This window comes from Brachionichthys hirsutus, chromosome 19 (genome assembly GCF_040956055.1).
Source record: "Brachionichthys hirsutus isolate HB-005 chromosome 19, CSIRO-AGI_Bhir_v1, whole genome shotgun sequence".
Classification (NCBI taxonomy): domain Eukaryota; kingdom Metazoa; phylum Chordata; class Actinopteri; order Lophiiformes; family Brachionichthyidae; genus Brachionichthys; species Brachionichthys hirsutus.
The window spans coordinates 10,883,970-10,900,214 of NC_090915.1; the positions used below are offsets into that span (position 1 = coordinate 10,883,970).

The following is a 16,245-nucleotide window of genomic DNA, read 5'->3' on the forward strand; positions in this document are numbered from 1 at the left end:
GACGGAGACAAGAGTGTTATTCAATCCGTCGACATCCCGAGTCAACCTGACGGACGATATTTGCAGCGAGACTGGATCTTAAATGGCACAAAAGCAAAATCCTTTTTGTTTGGTTTTTATTAAGCATAAAGTGGCACAACAGCAGCTCCATGTCAAAGTGGCCTTTCAGGTAGGAACCATCCTAAATATCGGAAACTTTTAAATCTCAAGGCCAGTACTGGGGAATACCGCAAAAGCTCTGAAAAGCAGCTTTTAGTCTTAAATAACTGAAATAACAGACGTCTGAAGGATTATTTAATCCGGGTTGGGATGAGTTCACTCCAGAAAGCAACTTTGTCCCACAGAAACAGGAGTAACTTCTTAAAACATCATTAAGGGGGGGCTGGCTATAAAGGCTGCAGACGTGAACATGCTGGCTAACTGTCTGTATTCATGCATGAAGGACTGGTTGTCATGGAAACCGTGTCGTGTGCTGTGTGTCAGAAATAGAAGTTGAATTCAAACTTAATACTGAACGTCTAGTTTCCCCCAAAGACACGTCAAACATTCTGAAGAACCACGTCAAAGTAAATTCTCTTAAATTATTTGAGCTTTTTAATGATTTAACATCTAAAAATAAATAAGATAATAATAAATCATTTAGCAACCTCCAGCCCGGACCGGAGCAGACGGGAAGACATGCTGAAGACAAACCGGGAGGACCTTTTGGACCATGCGGCGCCGTTTTTAAGACCCACAACATAACGTTGGTAGACACGCTACCTGACTGACACACACACACACACACACACACACACACACACACACACACACGCACACACACAACATTTGGTTTCCAGTTATTATCACTTTGCATCATCTTCTTTCAAATGCAGAATAAGTCAGAAGTTTGCAGTTTCCATCCAAGAATGTCATAAATATCTCTCAGTCGGAGACACCCCCCCCCCCCCCCCCCAGTTTTCTTTTAGCCGGTGTAACCGACGAATTTGGTGAAACTCTTTCAAGATCAATCGTTGTAGGCGACACAATACGGCCACTTCTAAAAGCCGACAGTCGTCCCTGTGGCTCGATGACGCCCACCAGAAAGAAGGAGACCGCCAGCGTGGGAAAGGGTTAAACCACCTTAATAATTATCTGAAAATCTACTAGAAAAGGGGGAATAACAGGAGAAGAGCGAAAGAGAGGCGATATCTACAGACGGTAGCGGAACAGCGAAGAAGAAAGGAAAAAAGAGGAGCAGAACGATAAGGTAGAGGCGTGTCCTCTGAGAACACGCCTCTGTTCTCAGAGGACACGCCTCTGTTCTCTGAGAACACGCCTCTGTTCTCAGAGGACACGCCTTTGTCCTCTGAGAACACGCCTCTGTTCTCAGAGGACACGTCTCTGTCCTCAGAGGACACGCCTCTGTTCTCTGAGAACACGCCTCTGTCCTCAGAGGACACGCCTCTGTCCTCAGAGGACACGCCTTTGTCCTCTGAGAACACGCCTCTGTTCTCAGAGGACACGTCTCTGTTCTCTGAGGACACGCCTCTGTTCTCTGAGGACACGCCTCTGTTCTCTGAGGACACGCCTCTGTTCTCTGAGGACACGCCTCTGTTCTCTGAGGACACGTCTCTGTTCTCTGAGGACACGCCTCTGTCCTCAGAGGACACGCCTCTGTCCTCAGAGGACACGCCTTTGTCCTCTGAGAACACGCCTCTGTTCTCAGAGGACACGTCTCTGTCCTCAGAGGACACGCCTCTGTTCTCTGAGGACACGCCTCTGTCCTCTGAGAACACGCCTCTGTCCTCTGAGAACACGCCTCTGTTCTCAGAGGACACGCCTCTCAGGGGAGACACGAACACTCTTCTTCCGAAAGCCAAACGTTGTCCGAACACTCGCGGCCACTTTTCAGGCACTTCTCTTCTCTGTCGTGTTCAGAAGGAGCTGGCAGGAGGCGGAGTCAACCTCTTTCCAATGTAGACCCTGTCAGGGAGGAGGCGCAACGGGGTTAACGCACCAGGGGGGGACTACTCGATTGATTATCCACCATTGTCCTGCAATGCATGCTGGGAGGGTTGCAGTGACATAAGACACAGGGCATGATGGGAAACACCGGAGGCCAGATCATAGAGCTGACTGGTTTGGAGACGAGAAAGGACCGGGCCGGTCGCTGTGCAGCTTTACAGCCCAATATGAAGAGGGAGACTGCCTTACAGCTCCCCCTACTGGACAGTATGCACAACTGAAATATATTAAAACTGAAGCAAATGAAAATGAAAAACAACAACAAAGTAGTAATTCCTGTCAACACGAGTCTTGTTTATCAGATGATGAACCCGACGGTGGACCTTTTCCTTACCCCAACCCCAAAGCCAGGATGTGTGACAGCAGCAGCGACGGGATGAACACTTTGAGGAACTCAGCGGAGAAGAAGCCTCCTTTCTTCATGGCGCCCGTCTTCCGCATGCTGAGAGATACGGAGCGTCGAGGGTGGCGGAAATGAAATTCCCTGCAAAAAAATCAGAAGCACTTTAGACAACCGAAAGTACGATTAAACAAAGTCCAGAAGAGACATATAAAAAAAATTTAAAAAAATAAACTTCTGGCTTCAAGGGAAAAAAAGATAACTTCCATCTCACTTTCTTAATTTGAGATTCAATCCAGAGATTTGGTTTGGCATAAATAAAAACACTTTATTTATACCAGATCGAGAAAATCATTTCAATTACGACCAACTTTATTTCCGTAGCACCTTCTCAGAAAAAACCCAGCTGTGAATTAATTCGGTTGCCTTGGAAACACACCGAGGAGTCGAGGCTTACTTGGGAGGAATGTTTTCCGGCCGACTAGACCAGTCAGCAACCCAGCCTGCCTCCATCAGGATGTCCATGTCCCTCTCCTTGTCCAAGAAATCGTCCTCTGTCTAAACACACACAGACACACACACACACACACACACAAACATTGCTCATCATTTCTATATATTAATGTTTTTGTCAGAAGAATGCTCTTTTTGTTTTGTTTCCAGAAGCAGATATGTACAATGGGCGTGGGAGCCATCTCCATGGAAACTAAAAGCAGGCAGATGTTGCACACGTAAAGGCACACACACACACACACAGCGTCTTCAGGGCTAGCGGTTGAGGCTGCTATGGCAACAGACTGAAGGAACCTCTTACTTGACTGTCTCTCCTGCTGGTTGCGTCCACGTCAAAGGTGATCTGCCCCTCATCTTGGGGGCTGTGGGGCCGCGGAGGGCTGTGGGCGGAGTCAAATCCGACAGGTTTATCGGCAGATTCATGAGCTCATGACATCACGCTGGAAACCCCTCGGGTGAGTTAGCAGGATTCATGGAAACGGGATGGAGAGCATTGCAACTAGGTGACCGCTGTTAGCAATGCAAACAGGAAGGCGTTCAGGTAACTATAGCAACAGTTAGACTATTGATAGATTTCATACAAGATGCTCTACATCTGTTCCTGTACTGGAACGTTTGTCTGCAGGTGAATTCAAGGAATAAAAGGCTTCAAAATATTTAGAGCAGGTCTCAGTTGGATTAGAAGCAAAGAAAGGGAAAAATAAAAATACAAATGTAATGAATGAATTTGTTGATAAAGGTTTTAAAGTATTATGTACTACACAGCCAGGAGAAGTTACTCAATTTAAAGACACTGATAATCGAGACCCTTCTGGTGCTGATCCAGATCACCGTGTGGACGGTGTGAATAAATCCAATGAGGGGAACGAGCTGCTTGGGGGAGGTCTGCGCTCCGAGAGCTTCTCTCGTTTTATTACTTTACTCACATTAAGCCCTCATTACAGATTCAGAGCAGAGGAGCGCTCCACTGACGATGCGACGCCTTCGGGGGATTACAGGATGTTTACCGAGGGGTTAACTACCGGTGTTATGACTCACCGGCGGCCGACTGGAGGGCTGACCTTTACACCGATTAGATTTACTACACGGCGAGGGACCCAAAAACGTCTCCTTTAAAAAGGTTTTGAGACTCACTTTTGACAGCGACCTTTAAAGAAGTCAGGGCTAGCTGGTTCTGACATGCACATCAGAATCTCAAACGTAACTTGGATATGCTCCTAATGTCAGGATAAGATTTCTAGAATTCTCCCTATTTCTTAGAAACAATTGTGTAAATGTAAATCACGTGTAGAGCATCGCTTCACGCTGATTTCCTCAACGCCGACCTTCCGCGGCTGCTCACACACACGTTTCCCTGGCAACGTGAAGCCTTTGGGCCTAAACCCGCAGTGTTTCCTGAGGTTACTGTTACTTTAGGCCCCCCCAACGTTTTCTCACCCCGTTACTTGTGAGATGTGAAACCGCAGCGATGGGGGCTCGGCGCCCCGCTTAACGCTCACCTGGCGCAGGAGGAGTTGCTGCGGCTCGACTCGTGCTGGGCGTCCAGCAGGATCTTCTCCATGTCTCCGTTGTGGATCGAGGATGAGGACGGGACATGCTCCAGCCCCCCGACCACGGCCTCCTCTTCCTCCACCGGAGGGAGGGGCAGCAGGCCTGTGTCTGAGGTGGAAGACTGGGGTGATCCGGCGGCGCCTCTGCTCATGTCCAACTCCACCCAGGACCCTGGGGAAGCAGCAAACAGCGAATGTTTGTCGCCTTGGTGTTAAATATGCAGAGAGCCCTCCCCCGATCGTATCGCTGGAACACCTGCGTGAATTCTGAAACATGGGAGCTAGCTATTCAAAGCAGTGCCTCAAATTAATTCTACATTTAATGAAGGTCACAGGTTCAAATTTACCAAAATAAAAAAAGCAAAGAGAGGAACTGTTTACTACTACAGTATGTGATGAAAGGGCGGTTTGTGTGTTGTGGCTTCTTGCAGAACTCGACTGTGTACAGTTGTACACGAGTTCTGACACAGACTGGCAGCTGCGGATTCACAGCCTGACAGAGTTGGATTACCAACAGCAGGGGAGGGGCAGAACTTCCAAGGCAATCGTCTGGAGAGCGGCGTACAAATATTCAGTGTCACTCAGGGTGCAGCTTCAAAAAGCACTTTCACCATCTCCCTGAATAAAAAATAAAAAATAACAAATCCATATTGAGCTTTCAGATGCCACCCACCGAACGGGCTTGGGTTCCGTACCCACTCTCATCACGCCTTTGTCTGCAGCTCATCGTCTCTGCTCCCGAACGTTCCGTCCACAGAGCGGTTATCAGCTGATGCGTCGGTTCAGAGGAACCAGATACAACGCGCCCGCGTTTATCTGCTGATTCAGCGGATGTCAGGAAGGACAGGACCGTCTCTCGTCTTAAGATCTATAGTACTAAACAAAAATGTTTATGACAGGAGAGAGTGCCAGGAAAGCCCCAAAATAACAACGTCTCAGACGACTTCTCCGTCCGATAATCTCATTGCTGCTCAAGATTGGGATTCTAGAATGTGCTAAACATTTAGCTAATCTGTCAGATGTTATAAAGACTATTAAAATTATATGTCGTAAAGCAAGCTAAAATAAAGTGTTGGGCTTTTAAGTTATGGCAGAATAGGGCTCCCCCAAAAGTAAAGACACAATGTCCATTCCTTCTGATACGTTTCATTCCAATCCATATATTAGATAATAGTTATACAAAGATATTGATTTTACAACCACTGAACATTATGAAAAGAAGTGTCTCTGGAAAAAAGGAACGCTTTCTAGCTCATAGAAAAAAGGGGACAGATATGGACTACGCTGTTGAAGGTACGAGTTATAACACTTTTATTACCATCCACTGGCCAAATGCTTGCAACAGGCCGTTTTTAGAGAATGAGGATCTCACAACCATCCATCACTCGCTATCCGGTTCAAAAATGTGTCCTTTAAAGGGGACATATTATGAAAAACTCACTTTTCCCATGTTTCTACACTATTATGGGGATTTTGGCCAAATAAATGTGAGGATTGTGAGTTCACTGAGTTATTATTCAAGCGTGCAACATAAACCATCGAGTCAATCCTTCGTAGTCCGGGTGGGTCTGGAATCACCTCCTGAAACACGTCTGTGATGTCACAGCGGGCAAATCAACGCGCTCCCTGTCTCCTGCACGAGTCGAAGAAGAAGTGCGGAGTGGACAAAGTTAATTTTTTGTCCCTCATGGTTACCATGGCAGCACTGTTGCACGCGTGCTCGCTGTGAACGTATGTTTGCTTCCTGGTTTAGAGCTTTTCTGACGGAGCTGTTTGAGACAGAGATGAGGGACGCTGTCCTGCAGCATCTGTTTGAGACAGGAAAGAGGGACGCTGTCCTGCAGCGTCTGTTTGAGACAGAAATGAGGGACGCTGTCCTGCAGCGTCTGTTTGAGACAGGAAAGAGGGACGCTGTCCTGCAGCATCTGTTTGAGACAGAAATGAGGGACGCTGTCCTGCAGCGTCTGTTTGAGACAGAAATGAGGGACGCTGTCCTGCAGCGTCTGTTTGAGACAGAAATGAGGGACGCTGTCCTGCAGCGTCTGTTTGAGACAGAAATGAGGGACGCTGTCCTGCAGCGTCTGTTTGAGACAGGAAAGAGGGACGCTGTCCTGCAGCGTCTGTTTGAGACAGAAATGAGGGACGCTGTCCTGCAGCGTCTGTTTGCTGTTTGGACCACAGACTGTCACAGATATTTCAATGCCCGAGGGTAGAACATGTCTCCTTTAAAATAAGAAAGGTGGCTGGAAAATACTATCCCGGGTTTGAATAGCTGGGCCACCGTGATGCTACACCGCTGGGTCCTTAACTTCTGTCACTGTGGCCACAAATAGCGCCTAAAGTCACGGCGTAGAGCCGTAAAATAAACCAGCGGTCAGAAACGCAACGAACGTGGCTTCGTTTACGTCGCCATTGGCCCCTAAGCAATAAGTCGAAGTTCTCCCATCTCGCCTTGTTGACAAATCCTGAATCCGCCTTCGTTTCTCCGGCCGAATCGCTGATTGGACGACTCACCCGTCAGTCAGAGCTGTCATTAACCCCATTGGTGCGACCACTGTCAGTAAACACACGGAAAATAGAGATCTCTCTAATGGTTTAGAGAGAGAAACACACCGATTAACGGCTCCGGTGCAGCCTTACAGCGTTCCCCGGAGAGAAACACACCGATTAACGGCTCCGGTGCAGCCTTACAGCGTTCCCCGGAGAGAAACACACCGATTAACGGCTCCGGTGCAGCCTTACAGCGTTCCCCGGAGAGAAACACACCGATTAACGGCTCCGGTGCAGCCTTACAGCGTTCCCCGGAGAGAAACACACCGATTAACGGCTCCGGTGCAGCCTGCGGCGGTGCTTAGCTTACCGTTTAGCCCCGGCTCTCCGCTGGCTGTCGCGCTGTTAGCCGTCTCGGACATCGTTCGCGTTTAAACCGGCCGCACCGACGTGCGAAATGACACAGATCCGTCACCCAATTCCCCGTTTCCCGTTTCCCGTTTCCCGTCCCCCGTTCCCCGTTTCCCGTTCCCCGTTTCCCGTTCCCCGTTTCCCGTTCCCCGTTCCCCGTCCCCCCGCTGCGCTCACTAATCTGGGAGTCCAGGTCGCAAGCGGCTCAGACCCCCAGCCAGAGCTGCGTGATGACGTCACAGAACGCCAGGCGGGCTGTGTTACTTTACGATCGAAGGTATTATTGTAACGTACATCTAAGTCAATGGTGCGAATTGTGATTCTATTTACAATTATTGTGTTGTTGGGCGAGACTGGTCCGTCCACAAAAACACTCCGACCGGAAACATCCGCTTTGTGATACTATTTACAATTATTGTGTTATTGGGCGAGAATGGTCCGTCCACAAAAACACTCCGACCGGAAACATCCGCTTTGTGATACTATTTACAATTATTGTGTTATTGGGCGAGAATGGTCCGTCCACAAAAACACTCCGACCGGAAACATCCGCTTTGTGATACTATTTACGATTAATATCGTTGTTGGGCGAGACTGTTCCGACCACAAAAACACCCCGACTGGAAACATACGTTTTGTGATCATAGGCGGAGTTTGGGAGGGGGGGGGGGGGGGGCAGGGGGATTGCCCCCCCCCCTAGCGTCTGAAAAATGGAACTGCATTCAGTTCTATAAAAAAAAAAAATTGGTTTAGTCTGTAAAAAATGCCAACATATTCAACTAATGCCGCCAGAATATGAGTTTAAATAAATAAACATATAACCTGTCATTATTCACCTAAATCTTAAATTAAGTTCTAATCATCCACAGAAGTTCTGATCAGTGATATTAAGGGTCGCTCATTATTTCCCACCCCTGCCGTAGACTGTACTGATCCCATCAACGACGAGGCGACGACAAGTATGCAAAAAGTACTCCTTTATTACCTTCACTGTCAGATTAAAATTGTAATAATACATGATTAAAGGCATCAATATAGTCCGAATTGACCACATTTTATGGAAACACGAACCCTGTGAAGCTTATTGTACCATCATATACAGCAACAGTGAAAATATCTGCAGTAGTTTCAACACGTAAGTGACCTAATGCCTCAAATAATGTTTTATTATAGCAGTTTATAACACATCCAACGCAGTTTAGTTGGTGCAACAAGAGAGTCCAGTGTCAAATGTCAAGTTTCAGAGCTTTAGCCACAGCACAGGAAGACAAAGAAGATCACAAAGGTCCAGCTTCCTTTCAAAAAAATAGGACGGCACACATCTGGTAGCTTTTGATTTTTCTTTATAATATATATATATATATATATGACAATTGGAACAACCGTCTTTGAACAGGCCATCTCTTATACGATTTGCTGGCCACAAACAAAAAGAGAAAGAGGAGCCAATGCACAGAAGATGTCAGGGACAGAGGCAATAAAAAAAAATACATCTCTTCTTGGGTCTGGATTTCTTTAGGCATCAGAGCCCGACGGCTAAAGTTAGCGGGACGACTCCTCAGTGGGTTCGGCCTTCAATTTAAAAACGCCTGGAGGCAACATCTGAGGCGTTACTCCCCACTGTGTAAATTATAGTAGTACGTGCAGCGACTGCCGAGTATATATGAAAGAGCACGTCTCCCACATGTGAGGAGATTCACTATGACTGTATGACAGATGAATTAATAAAAGGTCGTACACACACACACACACACATTCTTACAAAAAATAACTAGGATGGCACAGAAGAATAAGGGAACACACTAATTCAATGTTTCTCATTTTCTACCACATTGGGAAAATTATAAAAAAAATACGTTTTGAGGAAACTAGACCGGGACGTCCACGATAAGTCAAGGGCAGGCGGACTGACAGAAACACAGACACAAAACTAAAAAGACGTGAGAAAGGAGGTCGTTGGGATGGCACGACATCATCTAACAATAAGGCGGGCGGCTACTCTGCCACGGGGGGCTGAAGGTGGGGCAAGAAGAAGGATTCGTTTGTCCACATCTAAAACAAAGTGGCAAAGACTCGTCATCCAGGAGCGAGAGCGCTCGAGACGCTACGCTAGCAGCCGGCGCTACCACAGATCACCCTGAAGGACGCCGCGAGGCTGCAGGAAGTCGCCCCAGAATCAGTTCACTTTATCCTGGAATATGTAGAGATTGTTGGTCGTCGCCACGGCAATGATGTTGTCCTGGGGATGCCACGCAGTGTGCAGGATCTTCTTATTGAAGTCCAAACTGTCCACGCTGATCTCATCCTTCTTGCGTTTGCCACCAGCACACACTTTACGGGGCTTCAGGACCTGCATGGCTTTGCTGTTTTCTCGCGACGCCTCCAAAGTTACATCCCGTCTTTGGCCGCGGTCAAACATTCGGAAGAAGTTGTTGTAGGAGCCCGTCATCACCACACTGAAGGCGGAACAGAAGAGCGGCACGTGGAACAACGACAACATCTGAAATGTTTTCCCATCATTCAATGAAATTCTCTTCGCATATGCAGTTGGACTCTACTCTGCCTCGTTTGGTGCATTTCCTCACCCGTCATCTCCATTCCAGCAGCATTCAAACTTGTCAAAGATGCAGTCGTTCTCGTACAGCGAGCACAGCTTACTCCGCAGGTACTCGTGCACCTGTAGGAGCAGAGGGAGGCGTGAACAGGCCGCTCAAAACTCACCGCCGTGGAACATGAGTAAGCTGGATGCGTTTTACATGAAAGCGGATCACAATGGGGAAAAAAACCTTCATATTTATGGTGCCCCCTAGTGGCCAACAGTTGAAAAAAGAAATTATTCAAAAAGGTGTGGCAACTAAATAAAGGCTTTCCATGATTCTCTACTATTAATAGTGTTTGTGGGGAAAAAAATACAAACTAAAAATACAAGAAACTGGATTTACAAAGTTAGAAAATTTAAAGGGAGCATCATATTAAGACTACGCCTTCTGAGCTACATTAAATGAAGTCAACATTTATGAATCCAGTGTTAAACAATACAACACTCGTCGCCTCTCACCTGATACGTCTCCACTGGCCTGTTCTCCATATTCAGATCCCATATCTTCACAGACAAGTAGTCTCGGGTCATCATGTACCGTCCGTTGCGGCTAAACTTAACATCCGAGATGGAGGATATGATCTCGGAGAAGAAGGAGCGATTACTGGGATCTTCTGGCTCCTCAAACACTGGGCAGGAGGAAGACGCAAGTTAAGCGACGCACAGACACGACCGCGAGGGACAGTTTATTTGTGCACGTTAGACCAACCAGAACTGAGCGCTCACACACAGAGACCAACCTGAGATACTATTACGACATTTACAAGTTATTTTAACGAGGTTTCCGTCAAAGTTGAACCAGTTTATATTTGGTGTATAAACTAAAACACTGCAGGCCTTCCAGCGGGGGCACCGATCTAGGGACGGAACGCCACCAGACAGGCATTTTGTCTCGTCGTCATGTCTACCGGGGAGGGGGGGGGGGGGGGGGGGCAGAACAGAGCCAGCAATAGCACAGCGTGCGACAAGCAGCAGTCGTTAATTTGTTTGCACTAGTGATCAAAAGCGACCAGCGCAGGCAGCTCACGTTTGGAGTGCCTGTCACAGAGGGCGGAGCTCCTCATGTCACACAGGCGGATGGTTCCTTTGCTGCTGCTGTAGACAAAGGTGTTACACTGGTGAGGATGGAACTCTGCCGCGGTGATCACCTCCGTCAGCTCCTCCATGTTGGCCGGTTTAATGTCCACGATATCTGAAGGGCGCCCGGTTAGGACCAGTAAACGTGTGGAACGATTCGGATGAGGACCGGCATGCTGTGTGTGTAGACATTTCTAGTTGCCCCCGCCGAAGGGGAGGAGAGGGTATTGCAATTGGGTGCGTTTGTTTGTCTGTTTGTCTGTCTGTCTGTCTGTATGTCCGCGCGCATAACTCAAAAACTAGTAACCCAATCAACTTGAAATTTTCACACAAGCAAGGTTCTGTCCGCGGCTCGGTCCTCCCCGAGAATGCCGTTGATCCGGATCTGGATCCAGATTCTAGAATTATTTTTACATCTGGAATTGTGCCTGTGCTGTAAACTGCCACTTTAAGAGGGAGGGACACGAATGGCATGATGGGAAAAAGAGTCCAGAAGGAGTCTTGTAGTACGTTCCGGAGCAGCAAGCTAGAGCAGGTTTAGCCCCTCTGATCCGGAAGCCCTGTTTACTGTCTCACAAGAACGAATAGTCTTTTGGAGGCGGAGTCTGCAGTCTCTGATTGTCTTTCTAGTTTCGTTTCATTTTGGATCTTTTCTTCATAAATCGCAGAGAATAGTTCTAACAAAAAAAGCCATAAGAGCGTGTAGCTCGGTGTGGATCTACAACAAAAACAAATCCAAACCCCGATGGGGGTGGTGAGGGGGTCTTAATTCAATAGGAGGTTGCAAAGAAATCAAAGGCCACACGCAGGAAAGGATACTGAAGCTGCGGTCGGTGATCTCCAGGTGCCAGAGGTTGACCCGGAGGTCATCTGCAGACAGGTAGGTCTCATTGTCACTGTTGACGGAGATGGAGTTGATGTGGTAGGTGTGGGCGTTGGCAAAGACCCTCCTCGGACTGGCTTCCACCATGAGGTCCATTGGCATTAGAACCGGGACCTGGATGAGAAACAGAAAGATCAGAGACGGGAGTGGACTCAGGACCTGGAGCTCATCACGGGGCATCAAGTTCACGGCGTTCGTCAGACTTTAAACGCCAGCGTCACCAAAGAATCCGTTTTGATTGGACGACATGAAAAGACGCTTTATTTGGATTTTAATTTGAGTCTGATGAGCAGATCGGCTTCTTTTTCCACTTAACCAACTTTCTAAATGGGCCTTAAAAATAAGGAGAAACGAGTCCGTGCAGCACTTGATAAGTTCATATTCATAAAATAATAAAAAATAAAAGAACTTTATTCTCCGTTTAAAACCATAAATCAGCCATCATTTTGGCTGAATAGCTAACGAGCATGAAAACCAGGAGGGAGAACATTTCCACAGGTATATTTAGACGATCCAATTCCCCACGAAACACTTTCGGGCAGGCCTTTACGTCCTGACCGAACGCGCTTCTAGTTGCTTTGGCGGATTCGACATCTCAGATTCTAAATACAGCCCATTAATCCCACCCCTTAAAAAAGAAACCGCAGGCTGCATTTGGCTCAAGTGCTGACCCGCAGGGACGTGATGGAGTTGGGGTCTTTGTAGCGTCCGTCCTCCTCCTTCAGATTATAGCCCTCCGGTCTCTTGTCTCGTTCGCTGATTTTCCATAACTTAATGGTTTTATCTGCCCAAAAAAAATAAAAATAAGAAATGCCGTCAATGCAAACAGCCGTCAAAGCAGCACTCTGAGCACGCACACACCCTGGACATGTCGCTCACCTAAAACCTACCGTTAGTGGACAACAGGAACTGGGCCGCGTTCTTCTGAGGCAGCCAGCGAATCTTGTTGATCTTTTCTTCGATTTCCAAGCTCTTCAGGTAGTCGAACTCGGGCTCGTGGCTTTGGAAGGTGCTGTAAACGTTGTACTCGCTCCGGAGCTGAAGCTGATTCTTGTTCTGCTGGGAGAGCGGGGGGGCGAGACATCAAAGAGGAACGAGACACCGATGGTCAGCGTTCTACTTTTCTCAATCCCCTAAATAAGCAGCGACAGGTTCCCAATTATTAATCCAACTGGCACGAAGATTTAGATTCATGAACGTCCAGTTAAACCGTTAGTTTACGGAATAGTTCCAAGAACAAAAAAGTCTTTTTTCTTCGTCAAGCTAAGACAGTGACCTTTTCTAAAATGGATCGCATGAGGGACTAAAATCAGGACTTGCAGCTGTACCTCCTCTTCCTGTTGGAAAATGACTACGCGCCCCCCCTTGTCTCCGGTGGCCAGCAGCTCCCCCGTGGGGTTAAACTCCACCGTGGATATGATGTCAGCTGCAGAGAGAGAGAAACCAAACATCTCAACGCTTCAGACACGGAGCTCATCCCAGCTGATCCAGGATCCGTTCTTCAGAGCGAGCTGGACGAGCATGGAGCCGGAACACAGAAGGAAAACCCAGAATAAACCAACCCCCCCCCCCCCCTTACTGAACACAGCCTCGTTTAACCCTTTGTTGCCCGCTGAAGCAGAAAGACACCCAGTCCTAGTAGCAGGTCTTTGTGTGTGTCGTGTTCCCTGGGGGGGGGGGGGGCAATGCATTTGAGTGTGACCCTGGATGAGATGACATACTTCTATCGGGGGCAGTTTCATTTATACTGGATTCCTGTTCAATGGAAGGATGTGCCGCTTATTGTCCGCTAACATCTCTCAAATGGAGGAAATGTTAACACGAAGCAGCAACAGCAGAAGGGTTTCGGTTATAAAGCCTTTATAACATGCATCCCCAAAGAAGCCATGGATTCAGGACATGTGATCAAAGTAGAAACGCAAACCAATGAGCCGACCCACGAAAGCGCGGGAGCAACAAAAGCGTCCGAACGTTTCCGGAGGAGTTCGTACCTTCGGCTACGTCGTCGTCGATGGCTCCCTTCACCTGAGAAAAGCACCACTGCATGTCCCCGGCAGACCCTGGAACGATGGAAGAACACACCTCTAACATCACCGTTACCATTCTGACAGGTTCGTTTGTTTGTTTCTCACAGGCACCGTCACCTGAAGCTTCCGGCGTTCCTCAGACCGCTCAGGTAACCAAAGAGACGCCCGAGTTCAAACGTGCACGGAACAAAAACGACACAAGAACGACCGAGTCTGTGTGAAAGAACACAGACGCCCCCCCATCAATGGAAGTACCCCCCCCACGTGTGCATGCACGGATGGATCACAGCCCGTTACCACAGGTGGATATTTCCCTTTCCATACAGCATGATTAGCCGGTGGGGGATCAATAACGGAACGGGGTGCATTTAAGAGGGGTCATTAATTCAGTCTTTTGTTTCCTAAAAATAATATTGATGGAGGAGAATATATTAATATCATGAAGAAAAGCATTCTTCCTTCCATTTGGGACCATTTTAATGATGATCACATACGACCAGAAAGTTAATGTTCCATGGAATACTTTTCTGTGACGAACCCAGAAAGGGTTATTTGGTTATTATTTATTTTATTAATAGTGTTATTTATTTTATTAATAGTGTTATTTGGTGGCTGTCTGATATCACCAGCATTTGAATTCAGTCCTGAATCATCTTTTTAAGAGGATCTCCGGCTCCGTCTCCAAACACATGAAGGGAAAAGAGAAGCCGCTCCGCCTCGTTCCATAATAATCCGTCTCAACAGGTTCCTCCGTCACACCTGAACACATCACAGCAGGTCGGGCCTTCCTATCCGAGCATGCGGTGACATTTACATGATGATGATGCGATCCAGAATAGCAAAGAGCAGCTCTGCAGAACCACGAAGGACGTTTGTGAGTCACTGGATTCACAACACAATCTAAGAGCAACAACGGAAGCATTTCTGCTACGAACCTTCAGTAAACACACAAAAGCGTCTCACCAGGTCGAGGGGGAGGAAGACCAGCCCGGCCTCCCCGCCCAAACGGATCACATACCGGTACATGTTCCTATAAATAGTGGTTTAGAAAAATAAAAGAGTCATGGCCCCTCGATCCCAATCAATAAAAACAAACAGTCTGCACATTCTAATGGAGAACATTCGGTGCACAAGTATCAGATGAACCAGACTCTGCTACTTCGGTATATTCATGTTTCCAACACTGGAGATCTTTGAGTCGGAAATTGCACAAAAATCGATCAACCTAATGCGTCCGCAGCGGGGCTGAGGACGCACTGGCGTGCGTGCACACGGACAATGTCAGAGTTTAAGCTTAGCGTTAGCTTGTCAAGCCAGTCATGGCATGTTTGCCACGACGCCGGGGTCGAACCCGCCTCTACCGGGGCAGAACCCGCCAGCTTTTAGCCCGCAGCTATTTGCCTTTCTGAACCGCATAACTCCGACAAGCAGCGCTTTACAGGTGAACGTTAGGGCGAGGCTACGTACCGGGAATGCCGGTGCTTTGGCTGCGGCAGCGTTAGCGTTAGCATTCAAAAAAAAAAACACTCGTCCCGCGCCGGTAAACATAATGTTAGCTAGCTAGCTAGTTAGCTAGCCTTAGCCGGCAAAGCAGGCCAGAAGGGCGCACTGGCTACTAGCCACCGTTAGCACTTGCTACATAGCTTCTGCTAGCTCCGGTGGCGTTCCGGCGGACCGCCGACACCCTCAGCTGCCGGGGCTTGCTGCAGACACTAGCCGCGCTGGACTAGCCTGGTTCGCGGTGCTCGCGGTTTGAGTGAATTACCTGCCATGACAGGACAGGCCGCGCAGCGCAGCTTCCCCCCCGCCAGTCACGATCCTGCGTCCCGCTCCCTCGCGCCGCGTTGCGGCCTCTGATCTTCCGCGGATCAATAACCCTGGTTGCTGGGTGAATGTGTCCTTTTCTTCCCCGCTCCCTGTCACTGCCGGGCCGGCCACTCCCCTCTGATCCACTGTGATCTACTGTGATCCACTCTGGTTCCGTTGCCGCGGCCCAGAAGTCATTTTCTCCCCCCCCCACCCTCGAGCCTCTTTCTGCACGTGAAGGAAAAGGGTTTTTATAAGGCGCGCGCTCCCAGCGTGGTGCGCCGACGTGCTCGTGAACGTGCTCGTGAACATACTGTGCATGTGGACGGTAATAGTTGTTATTCCATACAAACGTATTAGTCTTGTGCTCGTATTGAAGTTCACGCGAGAATTAATTCCAGAATAAAGTATTTTCCCGCACAGTAACATCTTTTCACGGTGAAAGTGTCACCTTGTCTGGGATTTAATTCTTACAAGCAATTATATATATATAATATTCCCTGCTTTTGTTAAAAATAATAATTAAATGTCAAATAGTGCAT

At 48.0% G+C, this 16,245-nt stretch overlaps 2 protein-coding genes across 2 annotated transcripts; both read right to left on the minus strand.

Annotated features, from left to right (window-relative positions):
• Positions 1-1,532: 1,532 nt before the first annotated feature.
• On the minus strand, positions 1,533-7,464 carry LOC137908303 (BCL2/adenovirus E1B 19 kDa protein-interacting protein 3-like). Its single transcript, XM_068752689.1, has 6 exons — positions 7,271-7,464; positions 4,360-4,582; positions 3,162-3,240; positions 2,805-2,905; positions 2,342-2,491; positions 1,533-1,965 (listed from the first exon to the last, which is right to left on the minus strand). Exons 1-6 carry the CDS (start codon positions 7,320-7,322, stop codon positions 1,917-1,919), a joined length of 654 nt encoding a protein of 217 aa, XP_068608790.1. The 5' UTR covers positions 7,323-7,464; the 3' UTR covers positions 1,533-1,916.
• An 815-nt stretch (positions 7,465-8,279) lies between these two features.
• LOC137908953 (serine/threonine-protein phosphatase 2A 55 kDa regulatory subunit B alpha isoform) lies at positions 8,280-15,935 on the minus strand. The gene is made up of 10 exons (XM_068753385.1): positions 15,663-15,935; positions 13,862-13,930; positions 13,199-13,296; positions 12,761-12,926; positions 12,542-12,654; positions 11,807-11,984; positions 10,938-11,102; positions 10,370-10,539; positions 9,897-9,988; positions 8,280-9,767 (listed from the first exon to the last, which is right to left on the minus strand). Exons 1-10 carry the CDS (start codon positions 15,667-15,669, stop codon positions 9,488-9,490), a joined length of 1,338 nt encoding a protein of 445 aa, XP_068609486.1. The 5' UTR covers positions 15,670-15,935; the 3' UTR covers positions 8,280-9,487.
• Positions 15,936-16,245: the final 310 nt, after the last annotated feature.